The sequence below is a fragment of the Equus asinus genome, chromosome 4 (assembly GCF_041296235.1).
Source record: "Equus asinus isolate D_3611 breed Donkey chromosome 4, EquAss-T2T_v2, whole genome shotgun sequence".
In the NCBI taxonomy this organism is placed as follows: domain Eukaryota; kingdom Metazoa; phylum Chordata; class Mammalia; order Perissodactyla; family Equidae; genus Equus; species Equus asinus.
In genome coordinates this window covers 115,911,946-115,933,777 of record NC_091793.1, presented here as the reverse complement: position 1 = coordinate 115,933,777, position 21,832 = coordinate 115,911,946, and the positions used below count along the sequence as shown (strand labels likewise).

The 21,832-nt window shown below is 42.1% G+C and overlaps 2 protein-coding genes across 2 annotated transcripts in view; both read left to right on the top strand.

Annotated features, from left to right (window-relative positions):
• PDE11A (phosphodiesterase 11A) overlaps window positions 1-11,075 on the top strand; it is a 383,893-nt gene extending 372,818 nt beyond the window's left edge. Inside the window, exon 20 of the mRNA XM_014834082.3 lies at window positions 6,696-11,075. Within this exon, the coding sequence (XP_014689568.3) occupies window positions 6,696-6,851 (156 nt within the window). The 3' untranslated portion in view covers window positions 6,852-11,075. The remainder of the gene's footprint in view (window positions 1-6,695) is intronic.
• Window positions 11,076-16,051: 4,976 nt separating this feature from the next.
• Window positions 16,052-19,583, top strand: LOC123285212 (intraflagellar transport protein 70B). Its single transcript, XM_044768660.2, has one exon. The coding sequence runs from the start codon at window positions 16,281-16,283 to the stop codon at window positions 18,273-18,275; it is 1,995 nt and encodes a 664-aa protein (XP_044624595.2). The 5' UTR covers window positions 16,052-16,280; the 3' UTR covers window positions 18,276-19,583.
• Window positions 19,584-21,832: the final 2,249 nt, after the last annotated feature.

Sequence of the window (21,832 nt, the reverse complement as noted above, 5' to 3'; positions counted from 1 at the left end):
TAATGACATAGTTGGACATTTTTAGGTTCAAAGATAAATCTGGTTTTAATTTGGGGAGGTTCTTCTGTGCCCTCTTCCAACAACAGAGGATGGGAGCCCTGACTTTCCCTATGAGCATGGCTTTCTCTTTGCTTATTTCCTTGTCCCACATCTGCCCCATCTATCCAGCAGATGAGTACCAAGAAGTGATTATGGTCAACTAATAAGGACACACTGGGCCAGATGATAGCAGATGTGATCATGATGATGGCAGAGGGAAAGCAAGGCCAGAATCTGACTCTTAGCAGCTTGGTGAACTGAGAAAAACAAGGTCTCAGAATAATGGTAACAGGAGAAAATACTATATTCATTTCCCAAGGCAGGGTCATTCTGGGTTTGTTTTTACAGCAGGATTTTGTAGCAGGTCAGAACGCCCCACTCTCGGCCACTGGTAGCAGTCCCAGCCTGACCTCTTCTTCCTGCCACTGCTCTGTGGGCAGAGTGGAGAGGGCGCTGTTGTTCCCTGGGGTCACTGTGCTGGAGCTAGAGATGGAAAGATAAAAGACCTTGTTTCCACTCTCCCTGGGAACTCATGGGATAATACCCAAGGCAGAGTTATTTAAAACCAATGATAAGGATTTTAAACAACTGCTGGCAATGTTAGAGTAACAGGGGGTGTGGGGGAAGGGGGACACAGAGAAATACATGAAACAACAGTTTTCAGACAGTGGACAACAGGCAGCACAATACAGTGATTCCTAGGAGAGGGGGACAAATTAAATGAGCCCTGCAATTGTCCTAGCTTACTATCTAGAGAGAGTTTCCAGGTCGCAGCACAGGGAGGGGGAACCCAGGCAGACCCTTGTCGTCTCACTGAGTTGAGGAGGCAGAGCCAGGAGTCTGGGGAGACCAAGGAGGTTAGAGCTCCCAGGGAAGAGGACCGGAGTGGAGAGAGTCGCATGAAAGAAAGCTCTAGAGATCTGCAGAGGCCTCTTGAGTCTTCAGTGCTGTTTACCACAAGAATGTGAGGAAACAACTGAAGCTGAAGAAAGAACCAGCAAAAAGGAGTAAGTAGAACAATGCTCAGAGCCCACACAGGCTGGAGAATAGCCACGCTCCCACCAGCCAGAATGTTAGAGGGAAACCTTGGAATGTATGAAGTACTGAGCACAGTTCTCAGAAGACTATTGTCTCAGTAGTGGGGCCAAATTAGCTCCACACTAAAGGCTGCTCTGGACACCGTGCGAAGCCTAAAAGCCAGCCTGAAAAGGACCACATTATTTCCAAGTAACCTAATGCGTTCCAGAACAAAGCTGAAAAATGTTTAAAGAAATGCAAAACAAAAGAGAAAAATCCAGTACCCAACAGCATAAAATTCACAATGTCTGATATCCAACCAAGAATGACCAGGCAGACAAAGGAGCAAGAAAATTTGACCCATAATAATGAGAAAAATCAATCAATACAGACTCAGAAATGATACAGATCATAGAATTGGTAGAGAAGGATATTAAGACATTTTGTTGTATTTTGTGTTCAGGAGGGTAGAGGAAAGAGTGAGCCTGATAAACAGAGTCATGGAAGATATAAAAAAGACCTGAATCAAACTTCTAGAACTAAAAATTACAGTTTTTGAGAGGAAAGCTGTAGTAAATGGGATTCACAGCAGATTAAGCTCTGCAGAAGAAAAACTCAGTGACATAGCAATAGAAAATTAGAATTTGGTCCCTTTCCTCTCTATATACTCCAGATGCTAATTTCTACATAGTACTCTTGGTCTCATTCAAGCATCATAATAATGTTGTACCACAAGGTTTTTATTTCACTCCTTCTCTGAAGGGAACACCCAAAATGGTGATGGAATCAATTTAATTATACATATATACATTATAATGTATATAATGTATTATACATATACATTATATACATATACATATGCAGTTTATGTGAGGTATATTTATGTATGCTTACATATGCATTAAATGTTTCCTGAAGGATACCCAAGAAACTGATCATATCAGTTGCCTTTAGAGAGAGAAACTAAGTGTCTGGGGGAGGAGATGAAGGGAGATTTTAGACTGTACTTTTGTACCCTTTGTGAATGTATTACTTATTCAAAACATAAATAAAGGATGGTATAAACTGTACATGCTGGTCACAAGCGGACTCAACAATGGAGTGTGAATGGAATCAGGAAGGAAGTGGCGTTCGCTCAGACATCAGGTGTCACTTGCTGATAAGTTTTTAGGAATATTCATATCTTGCTAAATACTGGGAGCAGTTATCTTTCTGATGGCACATTGCATGTAATCACCGTAAATCTTGGAATTTAGGTTTGTGGATAATCCCTTGCTTTCCTAATATTCTAATAGTTCCATATTTGCTTAGCTAACTGCATTTGTGTAACAAATTTATAGTGTGAGTAAGAGTATTCTTCAGGATGGGATTTTTGCTACCTTTGCCTAGAAAGAGCACTGGCCAAAGGAAAACAATATTCTAGTATGGCAGTTCTGTGTTTAAGGAGAATATGAAACAAAGAGAAGAAGTAATTCTGAGAAATATGTCCCCTCCAAAAAAACTATTTTATTCAACACAAAGGAAGCAAGAGGGAGAACAAAAGCTAGATCGCTTGTTTGGGGCTAAGCCAAATAAACTTAAATGGTTTAAGGAATAAATTGGTGGAGTAATTCGAATCATGGGCAGGTGCTATGAATGTAATTTGGTAAATGCTCGGGAACCTGCCAAGGAAGAGAAAAATGTGTAGCTTTTGAGATCATTTCCCAGCAGCTTCATAAAAGAAAACTGATTACAGGAATTTAATAAGTAAAACAGAGCCAGAAATATAGTAATCAAATGAGTTTTTAATTACATTTCAGGCGAAAAAAATAATTCCAATTTGTACTCCTGGGATTAAAAAAAGTAAGTTTGAGAGAAATGCTTTTGTAGCAGGAAAATAACATAAACACTAATTTCCATAGGAATTATAGTAGTCAGTTTAATTAAAAGCCTTGATCAGAGTGAAGAGGAGCCAGTGCCAAACCATACTAAATAACACCGTAGCATGCGTTACTGCCTCACACTGTTGTCTAAATAAAAACACTGCACTGAGCAGAAAACAGGCACCTCCATTTTTCTCATGCAAATAAAGGGGATTTTGATCACTGCCCAAGTTATTACGTGGCTACGTTTTATTTTCAAATAGAATAACTAATACATCTGATTTAAAATTAGATGTTGCTGTTTGGTATGATAAGTAATGCTTTTAAGAGAGAGAATGTGCTCCGTGTAAGAGACATGGAGCTGAAGGACACCACCTCAGCCAGGGCGGAGTGTTCCCGCTTAACTTACATCTAGTAACATTTTACTTGTATCTCTGTAACTCCCTGGAGTGGAAGATTGTTTGAGGGGATCGATTAGGTCTTACTAACAAGCGGTTTGCAGTTGAGCTTACGGAAGTTCCTCTTCAACATGAAGAGCTGTTGTTCCTGTTGAGGGACTTTGCTGTTGACTACTCCCTGACCACAGGTCATGCTCGGAGAACGCTTTTCAGGAGGTGTGCTGAAATCACAGTGGTTTCGTCATGTGTTCACCTTTTGTTCCTCTTGTGATGAATGGGACACACCTGCAAGGTGTCAACATGGGACGTGAGGTATAATCTGTGGCCACACAACACAGACCCAAGGCATAAAGTGGGAACATCACCTTTCCATGAGCTAACACCCCCACAGCTCCATGATCCTTATTATATTCATTGCTTTACAGGAAAAAGTTAAAAAACTACATTATAGGGTTTAGTATAACAAGAGAGAAACTTTGATTCACCAGAATTCTAGGGAAGACAGACTGGCTGGCAGGGCAGCTCTGTAAGAAAACAGTGAGATGGGGCTGGGGAGAAAACTAGATGACTCTTCCCATGGCCTTGGAGATGGGGAGGAGTATGTAGGCTGAGTAAGTGGGTAAGTCACTTCACCTATGGCAACCTCTAATGTTCAGTCACGTTAGTAGGCACCCAAAATGTTCAGGATGATAGGGTTCCCTGTGAGAAGTGGAAGTTGAATGGAACTTTGCCTTGGTGATGATGCAGAGTGGAATCAAGAAGCCCAAATGGACTCAAGAAGGAAGTCCAAGAGAAGCACAAGGAAGTTAAGATGTGGAAATCACGCGAGGTGTTTGAAAGGTCCTCAGAGCATGAAATAGGTTTGAGGTCAAGTTTTACTTAAATCTCAAGAGGTAGGGAGGCCCCAAGTGACATACAGATTCCATTAATGAACAGTGTCAGAATTCAAGAGAGTTCTGTACATATCCAGGAGGGATGGGTGAGAGGAAGGAAGGAAAAGACAGTTATAAGTCAGTAAGAAGAAAGGAAGGAAGTTCCTGGCATCAGGCTCACCCCAATTTGATGACAGTAATCATCAGTCACACTCAGAGTGACCTCAGTCTCTTCCTCACCATCACAGACTCTCTAAAAACTTGTGAATAACAAAATTATAGGCTGGTTTGAATCGAATACTGATAAAGGTTGAAGCCACACAATTTCAAAATGTCTAACTTATTATTCTTTGTTTTTTTCTTCCTGCCTTTTTTAGAGCTATCTTTCTATCCTACATCCTCGACAGCTTTCTCTATATACTCATTCTAGATGGCAGGTTAGTGTCCTATCCTTGATTTTACTTGAGAAAAACAATGGTTTTCTCCAAAGCTTCCAAAACAAATGGTAAGCTTAGCAAAGAGGACTTCTTATATGTATTCTTACTTTCCTCCTGTAGAGGAAGGACTGAAGAGCATATGTGATCCTAACGTGTGAGGGGCATGTTTTATCATCTGTAAAATGCAGAGTATTGTGAAGAATAACTGAGATAAAGTATGGAGAGCAGCTGGCAAAGTATTTAACACATATTAGTTGTTCATAAGTGGAAGCGCCTCATCATCCATGTCGGATTCCAGGTTTCTACACTTCTTGTGACCCTGAAGATGGAAAACAGGTCCAAGAAATGCAAATTCTTAAAATCCATGTGTTCTCATTAGATTTTGTCCATTTGTGAACTGCTATTGTAAAAATACCACCATATAAATATATTTTAGATGTTTGGATAATTTAATCAATTAGAAAACATAATAGAAAAATCTCACTAAAAGCAGCAACCAAAAGCTGGCTGTGGTTATCTCTGAGCTGTTAGATTGTAAATCATCTCTATTTCCTTCTTCTTTTTAATGTATTACTTTTATATTTTCTAAAATTCACACATATTACTTTAAAAAATTTAAAGTAACTACAAAAAGAGAAATATTATTTTTAAACAAACTCATGTTTCAAAAGGATAAAGGCCATGTTTCTAAAAAAGATTAAATTGTCATCAAAATCTTATTTCCTTTTTTATTGAGCCATCCAGAAAATTAAAAGGCTCCCAAATCCTTTTTTGTATATGTTTTATATGAGTGGCTTTTCTCATAGTTATTATTCATACTTATTAGCCTATAGATGCTTAATAGATGTTTTTGCTGATCATATTTTTCTGGTTAAATATGTTTGAAGCCTTTCATAATGAAAAGTAAAAGAGATTTCAAATCAAGAAAATGTAGATATTCATGCATTTAAAAGAAAGAAAAGGGACTCTATGAAATTTAAAATTCACCTTTTACTTAAAAGAAAAGAAACAGTGAGGCAGAGAATAATGGAATTTTCGTTGTGAGCAGAATAAACTCTGTGCCCCTCTGGCCTATAATACATTTCCTATGGAACCCGAGCTTCCTGAATTTATCCTAGCCCCCAGCTCAGAGGCAAGATTCTCGCCCCCTCTCCTCAGCCGCGACCCCGACCCTCAGTAGCCCTCTGATGTGAGAGCCGCAGAATCACTCATTTGAATTAAGTTCAAATGAGCCATCTTACTTCCGGAGCTCTTGTTCCACCACAGGGACGATCCAGGTTTTGTGAGGCCGGAAGTTTATACCATTTGGGAGTAGGGGGCTCATTTTAAAAAGTAACACAAAATTTAAGTACAAAAAGAAAATATTTGGAAGGATCCTGTGCAAGTGAGGATCCTGAATCCTGAGCTTCATTAGCTTCAAGGTCAGGCAGCCTCTGGCCACAGCCTACATTTCCTCTTCCCTCATCTCTCTTAAACCCCTCCGCCCCTCTCTTCCACTCTCCTTTTTCCTTTCTCTCATGTCTGTTTCCAAACATGGTCCCGTGTCGATCTGTACATTTAACACAGCTCTCAGCTCCCTAGTTTGAAAGATGAGCATCTCTTCCTGTTTCAGGGTTTTACCAGGCTTTTCTTATTCGGGTAAGTCCACTCAGAGTCATCTATGGTGGAGCAAATGGTAGGTTTATTTTTGTAAAAATTTAACTTCATGGTCTATTGAGATCTGTAGGCTTCGATAGCAGGCAAAGATAGACATATTAGTAGACGTATGTGAGCTGGGTATCTTATTTCCTGTCTGGCTTGATGTGCATTGAAAACAGAATCATATTCCACACTGCTGGCACCCCCTAGTCGTACACAGCCACCTTCATTTTCTCATTTTCTGCATAGGCTCTATTAACATAACATAATGGTGTTAAATGCATATTTACTTCTAGTAAGTAGCTTATGTTTACCAAAATAATCATCACTTTCATTTCTTACAGCCCGTTTCCATTCTCCTCACAAGTGAAAGCTGGAAAATCATGTCGACTTCGATTTCTCTCTCCCCCACCTGCTTTTGTTTTATTTTAGGCGTTGGTGAAGGTCAATGTGAAACTGAAGCCGATGCTGGATTCAGTGGCTGTGAACAGAAGGAAGTGGGAGGAGCTGCATCAGAAAAGGCTGCTAGCCTCCGCTGCCTCGCCCTCCTCTGCCAGCCTCACGGTGGCCGGGGAAGACAGAAAGTAACCCTCCGGTCAGCTACTGCTGCAAGATGACTGCGGCCTGAGGGCCATCCTGGGTCCAGCCACATCATCCTTTTGTTCCCTAAAGCTCAGACAGACCTGAAGTCTCGGGGATGTGCTGGGAAGCCTTCCTGGGCTTTCTCCTTGAAGTGTAGTCAGCAGGAAGGACAGAGGAGGAGGTGGGGCAGGGAGCAGGACCCTCGACTTTCCCTGATGAACACACATGGGCTGAGACGAAGGCTCTGGGCAGAGGACCGTTGTTGATCCAGGACCTGAGGACTGTCAGACCTGCTCACACTTTGCCAAGGGAACACGGAACAGTGAAAATGTGATTAGTCCTGCTTCATTTTGTAAATGGCTCTTCTATTTGTTACAAGCCAAACAATGCCTGCCTTTGCATCCTCTCCCGAGCGCCCTCATGTGCCAGACTGTCCCCAAAATCCTGATTTGTATTCAGAAGAGGTATTTTATTTTGAATCCTAAAGCTTCTTAATGATGGATCAGAGCCTTTAGAATTGCCTACCTAAAAGATAAACTATATTATCGTTACAATTACCAAGCATTCCCAGTTTTCCCCTAAAAAGGTCCACAGTAGCAATACAGCAAATGCGTTTGTCTCACTGTGTTTATACGAGATTTGTAACACTGCATTGGGATCGTGGTCCCCTTTTTCATTTTTTTAATTCAACCTTCATTGTAGACTAAGCCTTCTCCCAGAAGGAATGGATTAATAGACTTTAATTAAGGTAAGGATGAAAGGAAATCTATAGCTGGATTTACCACAAGTGACACATGAACATTTAGGAAGTATTTCCAGCAGGGAGACATTTCACAGGACACAGCAGAGCCACGGAGAACGATCACTGACTACCTTGAATTCTCCTAGTGATGAGTTTTGGTATAAAATTAAGGATACTACCAGTCCTAACCTGAAGCCAAACGCAGGGGTCCCCAGTTTTGGATTTTTTTCTTAAGTGTAAGAAATAATGCTTGAAAGGTTAAAAAATAAGAGTTTAGGCAGAGAAAAATATTCTATAGGAATCCAGGTTTATAATAGGTAAGAAAAAACAATTAATTAGATGCAATGGCAAAAAAGCTACTTTGCTTCCCATTTTAGAGCAGATTGAGGACACTTAGAGAGACTGAGGACATGGTATGCCTTATCCAAAGAACGCCGGCTGGAAGCCAGGCTTAGAGCTCCAGCTTCAGCACTATTGACTGGATGTCTTTGGACAAGTCACTTAACTTCTCCCAGCCTCTTTCCACATCTGTCAGATGAGATTACACTAGGAAATGATTTTCAAAGATGTTTTAACCTTAGAATTGTTTGTTCAAATAAATCTTATAAGGGATCCCCAAGATATGAAACATCTAAAAGCTGAAGTCCTCTGTTTGAAGCGGGGCTGGGAGATCCAGAGCCCCTGCGAATCCTCATCTCTTTGATTATGCACATGGTGGTCCCTAAAGGGGCTCTGAGAAGTTTGAAAATCCCTGGACTACATGAACCTTGAAGTCCATTCCAGCTCTGAGAAATCTAAAATTTACAAACCACCTTTGTTCTTGTTGTTACTGGTCAGCATCAGTTATTAACTTTACTACTGAAAAATTAAAGAAATAGGGGCCAGGTTCCACAGAGGACACTGTTTTCCTGGCACACAGTAGACATTCAGGAAATGTTTAAAGAATGGGTAAATTAAGGTGCCCAAACAGAAGTGAAGGAAGAGCAGGTACTCCTGAGAGAGAAGTAAGAGTCTATGTGGCAAGAAATAAAGTAAAAGAAATTATAAACCAGGCAAAGGGGGGGGGGGGGGGAAGGAAGAGGAAGAGGAGAAGAAGGAGGGGGGAAGGGGGAGCAGGTAAAGCAAAAGATGCCCACCAATAAAGAGAGCTGGGCACAGAGGAGGTGGTGAGAGAACTGCCAAACGAAAGGGGAAAGTCAACCCAGACAAAGAAAAATAGCGCTTCCCATGAAAAAAATGAAGGTCCAGAATCCTGCCATCAATTACTTAGAAAAGAGAGATACTTGAGCAGGGCAGGCTTTGTCAAAAGAGAAGGAAGGAGCGGGAGCCCTAAAAAATCGTGTTCCCAGCTAGTCTTTACAGCCGTCTCTGAGGGAAGACTGCAGAAACGAGAGGGGAGAATGAGTGCAGGAAGAATGGCCTCCACAGAGCAGGTAAGAGGAGGTTGTTCAGATTTATGGATTTTATTAAGCTAGTTTTCTGAATCACTCTGCTATAAAGGAAAACAGCTTCTGCTGGGCTGTCTCCCCTCCTTCAGGTGAGGAACAAAGGGTGGGCGGAGTTAGGGACAGACCCTGGTCATGTGACTGCCACTCAGAAGCACTGCAGGTGTTTCTATCTATTGTGCCACATCATGTTTATATCACAAATGGGAATTGAAAATCAGTCCGTGTGAGGCCGAGATGAACCCACATCTGTTATCCTCCCCAACAATAAATAAATAAATAGCCCAGACAGACGGATGCCAGTCTATCTAGAGCAAAATTTTAAAGCATGTGCTTTATGATAAAACTGGACCCAGGGTCCGACGGAGACTGCAGGCTGCTACAAGCACTGTAGCTACCGTGGACATTGATGCCGCATATTGCTAAGGGGAGCATAATTTATAGCACAAACCCTATGGCTTCCACTAAGGTTGAGTTTTCCTCTCATTTTCTTGCCTTTTTATTGGCTTCACTGCACGGTTGCCAATAGCAACATCCACTGGTAGCAAGGGGAGTTCAACACCATTGCAATCTGCCATACAGTGGAGCCCTGACAATGTCAACCATCAATCAAGTAGCTGTTTGTAATTGCCTCCATCTATTTTTCCTGTCTCGAGGTATCTTTGCCATTGTGGGTCAAAATTCAGAAACTGCTGACTAATGCCATGCGTCTGTTCCTCCAGGACCATGAAGCAGTGGAAAAGGAGGGTAGCAGCCTCCCTGGTGCCAACAACCCAGCGGTTTGAGGTTGAACTCTTGGGAGTTTGAGATATTTTTAATCCCTTTTCTAAATAATGTATAATTTTCCAAGAATGTGAGGCATGTGTCATTATCCATATGTTCTGCTTTTCCAAAATAGAGAAGGAGAAATTTTCCCAATCCTTATTATTAATGTTTATTTCCTATTAGAGGAAGGCATTTGAAATGTGAGCTTTCTCATAAAACCTCCAACTAACCAGATTGTTTGCCTCCTCGGGTCTCTTGGCATTAATGGTTGAAATGACTTCATCCTACTTTCTCCACAAGATGTATTTTTTCGGACATACTATTTATTCTCTTGCTAGTCAGTATATAGATAATACATGCACAACCCAGGCAGTAGGGACAGCTTGGCAAACTGTCAAGGGCGCCACCCAGTGCGCAGTAGCCCAGGGCTCCATCCTGGCCTGGCCACCGGCCGGATCTGTTATCTTGGGACTCTCCAGGTCTCGGGTTTTCCATCTATAAAATAAAAGCGCTGACTTATTCAGTTCATTTCCACACCAAAGAACCAAGCTGTATTTAACTTTTTAAAATTTTTCCAGATGACTGTCTTGTTTACTCTTCTCAAATAAAATAGGAACAAACCTAAGAAGATCATCTTCTCATTAAAGACAAAATAAAAAGTTACATATATGGGGTAGATATAAAAACAACCTTACCACAGATGTGTCTGAGTCTGCCTCTAGTGATCATGAAAGATATGGTCATCAGTATAATTTTTTTTAAATATACCCTTTTATTTCATAAGGGACAATTTTAGATTAACTCATATCATAGATATCCCATAAATGATAGTCAATTTAATTTAGAAGTAAATTTATAAAGTGAGTCAAAAGAAGTTACAATTGCATGTGCATTTTCTGTTTCTAAAATCTGAGATGTCTATGCATTTCCAGGTGTTTTATATTTGCATACACGTTGGGTTAGAACTAATCTTTACAATTTTGTTAGTGTAATAATATTATCTAATATTAATGCTACAGGAATCCACTTGCTTTTTTCATGTAGCAAAATTTATCATACTTTATCCACTTACCTTGGGTTACTAAACAGAGTCTGCTCAATATTCTTTGTGGTACAATTATTTAAAAATCCATTTCTCCTTCTGACTCTTAACGAATTGCAGAAAGATAAAATACAGTTTCATCCCCAGTAATAGTGTGAAACAATTCCCTTTAAGCAGGACAGAAATCTAAACATATTAGGGGAACATTTAAATCTAAAGAAAAATGTTTGCGCTGGAAAAAAGAAAAACTCAAAAAAGGATTCATTAAAGCAACAGAACAAAACCTACTTTGGGACCCTGGAAACTCTGGCAGTCCCACTGTAGTGAAGTTTCATTATCTGCTTCAGAATAACAGTCTCTAAAACTTTTGTTCTGCCATGTACTGTAAAGAACTCTCAAAACTCAAATGTATCAGGAAATTTAAAGATTGAGGCTGGCTACAAGAAGGCCAAAATCTCATAAGTTTCCTAAGTGAGCAATAAGAGAATAAAACACAGATATGGCAGAGAAAAAAATGAAGTGTGTCTGGAGAATGCCATGATGAGCACATGGGTTTAGCAATGCCTGTTGTCCTGCTTACATTGTGTGTATTACTACCTTTCCCTCAGCTAGTCATTTTGGGTGGTACATCTTTTCTAATTGAATTTTGAATGTTCTTGCATACTTGGTACATCTCTCAACAGTGCTAAAGCCAAGTTGTTTATCCGTGTAGCACATCTATGCCAATTTCGTTGAATGTATACACTGGTACAGAAATATGTTTGTTTTATTAAGTAAATGAAGTATTTGCTGTAAAAAAAAATGTCTTATTTGAGGCCATCATTTATCTGTGTTCATTTTATGTGTGTAGGTGTGTGTATTAGAATCGCAATTAGTTTTTTTCTTTAGACTTAGATTAAATCATATTTAGATGAATTTTTTAAAAAAAGAAACAGCCTAGTATGGAAATAGGAGGCTAGGTTTTGTTAAGTCTTTCCCTTTGGGAAAGATTGCTTTTGCCATTTTGATGCATAATAATCTACAAAGGATCCCCTGCTGATTTGCTTCCTCATTGGTATTGTTTTACACAAAAGAAGGGACATATGTCTTTAATGGAGTTGTTTGAAGTCACTCCCTTTGTGTAGATTTCCCAGGCTGATGTTTCATTATAAGAATACTACATTATAGACTGCTTGGCCATTTCACAAGCAACTAATCCATGATTTTGAAACAGTCTGCTTTAAGAGACCCAAATATGTTTCTTTTTAATAAAATGCTTAAAGTTTAACTAACGCTCTGGAATAATCTTTATTTCTCTTGAGAAGGGTGATTTAAGGACTGAAAGAGGCAAGCATGCATCCAAATACTACAATTTAAATTTTGACTGTCAATTGAGCCCATTAACCTTGTCTTGATCTGTCATGTTTGCCTGTGTGAGAGGGATACTGGGACAGCCCCGTCCATGGAGCACTGTAAAGATGACAAAAGGTCTTCGAATTATTGAAGTTTTCCTGGAGGGAGAAGAGTCTGCGGCCGATGCGAGTTCCTGCGTTGGTTACAGATTGCTCAAATTTGCATGGGCAATTACACAGGGGGATCGCATCAATGCAGAGCCGCCAGCCACACTGATGCCGTACAATTACACAACGGCTTCGGTGCTTAAACTTTAAAATTCTTACACCATTGTGCCTGTTCTATTAGAACAAACTGCAGTAAATGATCCAAAGCCAGTTCAAATGACTGGAGAGGAGGTGCCCGGGGGAGAGAGGGAAGAGGTGCAGTGTGGCCCCTGCTGGCCAGCTTAAGCAATCACCAGTCCCTCACGCTGGCTGCGGCAACCACTGGCTTCTTTGTGCTCTGCAGTCCAAGCTTTTCGAGTGGGGCCAACAATAAGCAGCGCCTAACTCACAGAAGGGCTGTGAGGATTAATGAAGGAAGTTAGGCAAAGCAGGACCTGGTCCTGGTACAGAAAGTGCTGCATAAACACAGGGGCTTAGAGCCACTCCTTGTGTGGATGGTTGGTTGCTTTCTTTAAATGTCAGTATCCACAATTGTACCTTCCCTGCTAATTCCATTTATAAACCATAATTCTACTGTGCTCTCCCTGATAAGTTAATTTACATAATAACACATAAGCCCCAAAATATAAGCTACTTGATAAAAACAAGGTATATCCAAGAAGGAAATCTAATTAAAATATTAATAAAGCTGGAACTACCAGCAAAAGGAGAGTTCATAATGAGGTTAAATGTCTCACCATCTGAGCATAAATGTCCCCAAGTGTTGATCTGGTATACAATCTTTCCGAAAGTCTTAAAAGTTTGAACAGATGCTCCTAAAAGTCAATTACATTACCAATTTAGCACTAATTTATTCTGTTTTCCCTGTTGTTTATGCTCGGAGATGGGGGGAGAGGAAGCAAGGTAACTGAGCCCCCCAAACTAGCCATCCTGTTGAAAATGGCCTGGAATGAAAGAGAAAAAGAAATAACTGGAAAAATGGTTTTGCAGAAGGTCTTCCTTTAGCAGGGACGATGTTCAACGAGAGCCGTGGTTGTTGAGCTATTCATAAATCACCAACATTTACCAATAGGAAGTGATCGCATTTACAGGATAAATAAGAAAACATACCTTCCAACTAGTTTTAAAAGACAATGCCTAATAGAATATACATGGGATTTGGTCATCTCACATTCTGCTGGCAGAAACATAAGCATGTTAAGAACCAAGCATCATGCTTTTAGCTCCTATATATTTTGCCTGAATGGAATTCTTCTGTGTGGTAAACATGCCTCCCGTTACACAGCAAAATCCACCCTGAGTCCAACACCATTTTCTCAAAGCCTCGTTCCTTTCAATAAGGCACTAAATCATTTTATTGCAACCACCAAATGCTTTGTTTTTGCTAGGAATGGTATGATACACTTACTTTTTGATATATGCTCCAGCTTTTCAAGATTCTGTTGGAAACAAAATGATCCTTTATGTCATTTTACAATATTCCACTCTGTTTATTGCTTTCCAGAACTTCTATCATTAAGTAAAGTCCCTTCTTTCACTATCCCTCCCCCGCCCCTCAAAAAAACCTAATCTATTCCCCAACTGCCTATCAGAGACTGAATAAAAGTCTATCACAGCAGCAGTGATGGTCATGCCAATTTCACAGTGTGATTTGTGCACTCATTTCATTTTGAAAATGACCCTGCCCTCCATCTGTCTAAGCCGAATGTCCTGCTTTTTTCCAGCCAGGCCTCGGGAGCAGCAGCACATGAAATAAGGAGGAAGACACAGAATGGCCTCCCTCCTGCCCCCTTCCGCTGCCACTCACGGATAGTACCAACACAAAGAGAGGAACCTCAGCTGATGCCTGAGGGGGTCAGAGAAATGTGGGCGAGAGCAGATAGTCCTGTTTTTCACACACTTCCAAGAAGCCATTGGAAGGCGAATGCTTTCATGATGCAGTTTCAGCTCTGAAAAACAGACTGACAGACTAAAGATGTAAAAAGCAATTTCTCATTTCCATGTTCTGTCATCTCACCTTGATTTAATAGCAACTTACCCAAGATAACAGTTCATACACAAGGATTAAAATATGGAGCCTGAGTTTCCAAGGGACAAGTGTGGTCAGGCAGCCATAAAGGTGACGATCCTCTCCCACCCACCCACTCACCTCCTTCCCAAATTACTGAGCAGCATTAGCCAGCATCCCTCAACCCATGTCCTTCACTGGGTTGAAGGCCCTAAAAGAGTGCACCAGAGAGCAGGTTGAAAGAAGCCTCGGAGTAGGTTATAGTGGTTCTCAGCAGCAGATTTTCTGGGGATCTTAGGTGGGTCGGGGCCCCACCCAACCCCTCTGAAATGGGTGCAGTCTGTCCCTTTCTTGGTATTCATGCAGTGGGAGGTTATTTGCCTGGTCCCACCCAGAAGGACACAACTCCGCCAATTTTTCAGCAAGGGAGAAGACTGAATGACTACACAAAGTCAGTTGTTTTATGATAGAGCAATCACATGCCTGCAGAAGTCTTCTCCTAGCTATGGCAGGTGACTAGGAGCTATAACACCCCCACGAGTTACTTCCTAACATCTGCTCACAACTGCAGTTCAGGCCTGGTAGTTCAAATTTCTACTGCCCACACCAAGTTGGTTGGTTGTTTTAATAGAGAAAAAAGACACTATTCTTCCATCATACAACTTGGCACCAAACACTAGGCCCTTAAACTCATCCATGGGAAATATATGTAATAGATTATTCATCAGCCACTATTTCCTACTGAAACTAGCTGTTGGACCTCATGGCACAGCTGCCAACTACCTAGCTGTGTGGTCTTCCACAAATTACTTAAAACTTTCTAGTACACAGTTTCTTTGTCTCTAATAGATAGAATACAAAGTTATTAAGATTAGAAAAATATATACATAAATGGTCAAATAGAGTGCCATACAGTATGGTTGGTATTGGCTCTGAAATGTATATATAGAAAAGAAGAATGGGCTGCAAAACTACAGAGGAGGCAGATAAAGGATTTGCACTGAAGTCTTTAAGCATATAGCAAAGACATGCTTTTATTCAGACACCGTTTATCTTAGGTACTGGACAGGCCAATGCAGACCACAGAAGATCAAAGGCCATGTAGGGAGATCAAGGAAGATGGGTTAATTTGTAGTTAAAGTTGGAGGACCAGGGCAATAGACATGGACAACTTTAAACGCCAACTTCGGCTCAGTAATAATTGTTTATGAAAAAGCAGTGAGAGAGTCACTTGGACCTAAAATTGAACGTCTCTCAGTACCAGACAGGATACACAAAACCATCCTATCGTCAACCTGTGGAAATGACAAAAATAACGACTCTTAGTCTCTGCCTATTATGAAAGTGTGCCCTCAAGGCAGTTTAAAAACAGAACCTACTCTAATTCCAGGAGATATTCCACTTTTTCCTTCCCATTAATTTACAAAAACAAAAACGCAAAACAACAGTATTTGTATGCACCACATAGCGTATAAGGCTCAAAAACGCAAGGGACTTCGGACCACAAAACCTCCTCCTGCGCGCCAGACGCCAAGGTGACCCACAAGAAGCAGCCAAAGAAACCTCCTCTACCATAGGGAGAGGAGACCAGTGAAACCTCACCACCCCACCAAACAGGGTCCGTCCCTCAAGGACTACAACTCCCAGCATGCAGTGCGGCCGCGTCCCGAGCGGCGGCGCTCATGGACTAATGCATGCCGGGAATAGAGTTTCCGTCTCTGACCTACGAAGAGACTTTCCCTCTCCCTTCCGTGACTCACAACCTTCGCAGCCCAGTCGTCCAGGGCTAAATCGGTAACCGAAAGGCTCACGTCAGTGATTCCTTTTTGTTCGTAACAGGCTACTTCCGTTGTAAGTAACCTCCGGAAAACAAATTTCCGTTTCCGGGCGGTTCGTTGCCTTGGTAACGAGGACGCACAATCGTCTCGGAGGTTATGGCGGGGCTGGCCAGTGCGCAGATCTCCGATGGCGAGTTCACCGCCGTCGTGTACCGGCTCATCCGGGATTCCCGCTACGCCGAGGCGGTGCAGCTGCTGGGCGGGGAGCTCCAGCGGAGCCCGAGGAGCCGCGCCGGCCTGTCGCTGCTCGGCTACTGCTACTACCGCCTGCAGGAGTTCGCGCTGGCGGCCGAGTGCTATGAGCAGCTGGGCCAGCTGCACCCGGAGCTGGAGCAGTACCGCCTGTACCAGGCCCAGGCCCTGTACAAGGCCTGCCTCTATCCAGAGGCCACCCGGGTCGCCTTCCTCCTGCTGGACAACCCCGCCTACCACAGCCGGGTCCTCCGTCTACAAGCCGCCATCAAGTACAGCGAGGGCGACCTGCCCGGGGCCAGGAGCCTGGTGGAGCAGCTCCTGAGCGGGGAGGGCGAGGACAGTGGGGGCGAGAACGAGCCCGATGGCCAGGTCAACCTGGGTTGTTTGCTCTACAAAGAGGGACAGTATGAAGCCGCGTGTTCCAAGTTCTCCACGGCCCTGCAGGCTTCGGGCTACCGGCCTGACCTTTCCTACAACCTGGCTTTGGCCTATTACAGCAGCCGGCACTATGCCCCAGCGCTGAAGCATATCGCAGACATTATTGAGCGCGGCATCCGCCAGCACCCAGAGCTAGGGGTGGGCATGGCCACTGAGGGCATTGATGTTCGCAGTGTTGGCAACACCTTAGTCCTTCACCAGACAGCTCTGGTGGAAGCCTTCAACCTCAAGGCAGCCATAGAATACCAACTGAGAAACTATGAGGCGGCCCAGGAAGCCCTCACTGACATGCCGCCTAGGGCAGAGGAAGAGTTAGACCCTGTGACCCTGCACAACCAGGCGCTAATGAACATGGACTCCAGACCTACAGACGGGTTTGAAAAGCTACAGTTTTTGCTCCAACAGAACCCCTTCCCCCCAGAGACCTTTGGCAACCTGTTGCTGCTCTACTGTAAGTATGAATATTTTGACCTGGCGGCAGATGTCCTGGCAGAGAATGCCCATTTGACTTACAAGTTCCTCACACCCTATCTCTACGACTTCTTGGATGCCATGATCACTTGCCAGACGGCTCCTGAAGAGGCTTTCATTAAGCTGGATGGGCTAGCAGGGTTGCTGACTGAGCAGCTCCGGAAACTCACCATACAAGTACAGGAAGCAAGACACAGTAGAGATGATGAAGCTGTCAAAAAGGCAGTGAATGAGTATGATGACACCCTTGAGAAGTATATTCCCGTGTTGATGGCCCAGGCAAAAATCTACTGGAACCTTGAAAACTATCCCATGGTAGAAAAGATCTTCCGAAAATCTGTGGAATTCTGTAATGACCATGATGTGTGGAAGCTGAATGTGGCTCATGTTCTGTTCATGCAGGAAAACAAATACAAAGAAGCCATAGGTTTCTATGAGCCCATAGTCAAGAAGCATTATGACAACATCCTGAACGTCAGTGCCATCGTATTGGCTAACCTCTGTGTTTCCTATATTATGACAAGTCAGAATGAAGAAGCCGAGGAGCTGATGAGGAAGATTGAAAAGGAGGAAGAGCAGCTCTCCTATGACGACCCAGATAAGAAACTCTACCATCTGTGCATTGTGAATTTGGTGATTGGGACACTTTATTGTGCCAAAGGCAATTATGACTTTGGTATTTCTCGGGTTATCAAAAGCTTAGAACCTTATAATAAAAAGCTGGGAACTGATACCTGGTATTATGCCAAAAGGTGCTTCCTGTCCTTATTAGAAAACATGTCAAAACACACGATCATGCTTCGTGACAGTGTTATTCAAGAATGTGTCCAGTTTCTAGAACACTGTGAACTTTTTGGCAGGAACATACCCGCAGTTATTGAACAACCCCTAGAAGAAGAAAGAATGCATATTGGAAAGAATACAGTCACATATGAATCCAGACAGTTGAAAGCTTTGATTTACGAGATTATAGGATGGAATATGTAGTAATGTCTGATAACAGCATTTGTAAAATGGCTGTCTATTTTTGGCACTCTTTCTATCCTTTGGCATCTTTCTATTTGTTACATGCTGAAATTTTGTATACACTTTAAAATTATAACTAAGATAATTTAGATGTAACTTTTGAGAAGCCATACAAAATGAAATATAATAAAATGAATTTGAACCCTAGAAGGATTTATGAAAAAATCCAAAAATAAGTGAAGAAGTTATCTAATAGTATTTGTAATGTCTCTGTTCCCTCTCCTTTGTATCTTTTGTGCTTTGCTATATCCTGAGGGAAACTTGCAATGACAAGATTGCATCATGCAGATACTAGGCCCTATCAAGTCCAGAACTCCTTCATGTATAGGACATGTGGACATCAATAATCATTTCAAGGATTGCATGTTCTGCTCCAAATTTTACCATTATAATTACATTAATTTGTGATGCATACATTTTACATAGATTTTAGTATGTTTTAGGAGAGTTTTCCAATACAGTTGTTTGTTTTATCTAACAAAAATTCCTTATGTTCTAGATGTTTTTATTTTTAATGTGCAAGATTCAGTGGGGCATCTTGTGCCATAACAAAATTATGGTACTGTGATGTGGAGACAATAAACAATTGACAAACAAATGTCCATGGTTTTCTTTTGCCCCATTTGTTAATAATTTGAATATATGGAACATAAGACATGATCTTACTGCTTTCATAACTAATCCTTAATAGTGATTAATAACAGAGGTAGCCTTACAACTCAGTTCTCGATTCTTGTGTTTCTACTTAGGGCACTTGAGTGCTAGAGTTTGTTTCCACATAGTAGCTTCTTGGAAAAGGAAAAATATTCCACACCATTCCCATGAGCCCATCAAACTCCTCTCCTGCTCACACAACAGACGGAATGGTCTATCAATGGATTCTGAAACGTTATCTGGTAGACTCATAATGCCAGTTTCATATTCAAAACCCTCTCACTGTTTTGGGTTTCTCACTGTGAACCCCACTCATTCTGCTCAGGCAGTTAATTTTCTATAAGCTACAAGAGCTTTACTATTTTCCCCCCACCCCTTACCTCTTTGCTTTTCATAAATATAACTGTCAACCCCACTTGACCTGGCTTAGAAAAAATCAAAAGTATTAGATTGAATCATATGAAATTGCTGATTGTGACAGTTTCAACCTATAAAAACAGCAATTTCTATGGGTCAACCTAATAGCTTTTGATAAACACTAGGGATTCCTGCTAGAATGATTTTTTTTCCCTTCAGGGAGGAACCATTTAGGCTGCATAGGTACTCAGATGACTTATGTACAGAATAATTCACCTGTAGCATGAAATCCTTGGGTGCTGAAATTCTATCATATCTGTCCAAGAATTCGGCTCATTGTGAATGCTACTGTATGGTCTCTATGTCATTTTTAATCTGTATTATCTGAGCTACTACCATGTATCTAGTTGATGGGGATGGTCCTATAATTGGAGGAAAACCTGAAGGAATCTTTGAATATGAGATAATATAGTATATATTGGAGGAAATTTTTCCATTTGCTTAAGAAGTTTAGGAAACATAGTGTCCTCAGTCACCTAAGTGACTCCCTTCCAATCCTACCAGTTCCTTCTACTACAAATTAACTTCCAAAGCACATAAAGAAACAAATATGTTGTAGCCTTCCATTTCTGGTCAGCTAGTTGCCTGAGTAACTTGGACACACAAGCTCTTGGCAGTTATGGCGGGGCTGGCTAGTGCGCAGATCCCTGATGGTGAGTTCACCACCATCACATACCGGCTCATCCAGAATTCCCACTATGCCGAGGCAGTGCAGCTGCTGGGTGGGGAGCTCCAGTGGAGCCCAAGGAGCCACACTGGCCTGTCGCTGCTCAGCTACCGCTACTACGCCTGCAGGAGTTCACATTGGCGGCCGAGTGCTATGAGCAGCTGGGCCAGCTGCACCCGGAGCTGGAGCAGTACTGCTTGAAACTCTACCATCTCTGAATTGTGAATTTGGTGATTGGGACACTTTATTGTGCCAAAGGGAATTATGACCTTGGTATTTCTTGGGTTATCAACAACTCTGAACCTTATAATAAAAAACTGGGAACTGATACCAGGTATTATGCCAAACGATGCTTCCTGTCCTTATTAGAAAACATGTCAAGGGGGGGGTGACATCAGGCACATGGCGGAGTGAGCTGTTCCCTTTTTCTCTCCCCCTCTGAATTACAACTCAATGGACATTCCTTAATGAGTGGAGGATACCCACACAGCACCTCAGGACCCCTGAGAGACCCACACAGCTGATCACCTGACAGAGGATGGACTGGATCCCTGGGAAGCAATGAAGATAGGTGGGCACTCCCCTACCCCACCCCAGCAGCAGCAAGCCAGGTTGCAGGTCCTCACACAGCAGCCAGTACTACTCTTGAGAGGAGGCAGGGACAACCCAACCTGAGTGTGAATGTTATCCTGGCCTATGGGAGTTCCCACCATGCTGCAGCAGCCCCACCAGTGGGAATTCACTCCAACGTGACTATAAGAGAAGGCAGGGGCAGCCTTGTGCATGCATGCAAACACTATCCTGGCCTACAGGAGCTCCCACCATGCTGTCATGGCCTCCATGAGTGGTCCTGGCTCAGACCATGCAAAGAAGCCCTGCCCACAAAGCACAGCAGCCAGAGCAAGTATAAGCAGAGGCGGTGGCAGCCTGATGCGTTTGCAAACACTATCCTGGCCTGCAGGAGTGCCTACTGTATCCGCACAACTTCCAGCAGATGGGGTGAGATCAGAAACACATCTCCTGCTTCCCCCCAGTGGTGGCAGGTGGAATCTGCGACCTGATACTACCACAAATGTGCTCGCAAATGATCAGTTCATCAAGCACCATGAAAAACTACAGTCACACTTCAGAGCAGAAGGAAAACGACCAGACTCCAGAAACCAACCCTGAAGTCACAGAATTTTAAAATCTAAATGACAGAGAATTCAAAGTAATTGTCATAAAGAAACTCAATGAGTTATAAGGAAACTCAGAAAGATAGTGCAATAAGCTCAGGAATAAAATTCATGAGCAGAAGGAACACTTCACCAAAGAGAATGAAACTATAAGAAAAAAAACAGAAATTCTGGATATGAAGAACACAATTAATGAGATAAAAAATAACCTAGAATCCTTGAAAAATAGAGCTGATTTATGGAGGACAGAACTAGTGATTTAGAGGATGGAAATATAGACATGCTTCAGGTGGAGGAGGAGAGAGAACTAAATTTTTTTTTAAATGAAAGAATTCTTCAAGTAATATCCAACTCGATTAGGAAAAGCAACATGAGGATTATAGGTATTCCTGAAGGAGAAGGGAGGGAGAAAGAAGTAGAGAGCTTGTTCAAAGAAATAATAGCTGAGAACTTCCCAAACCTGGGGAAAGAACTGGACTTACAAGTACATGAAGCCAATATAACTCCTAATTACATCAATGCAAAAAGATCTTCTCCAAGGCATATAATAGTAAAACTGGCAAAGTCAATGACAAAGAAAAAATATTAAGGGCGTCAAGGCAGAA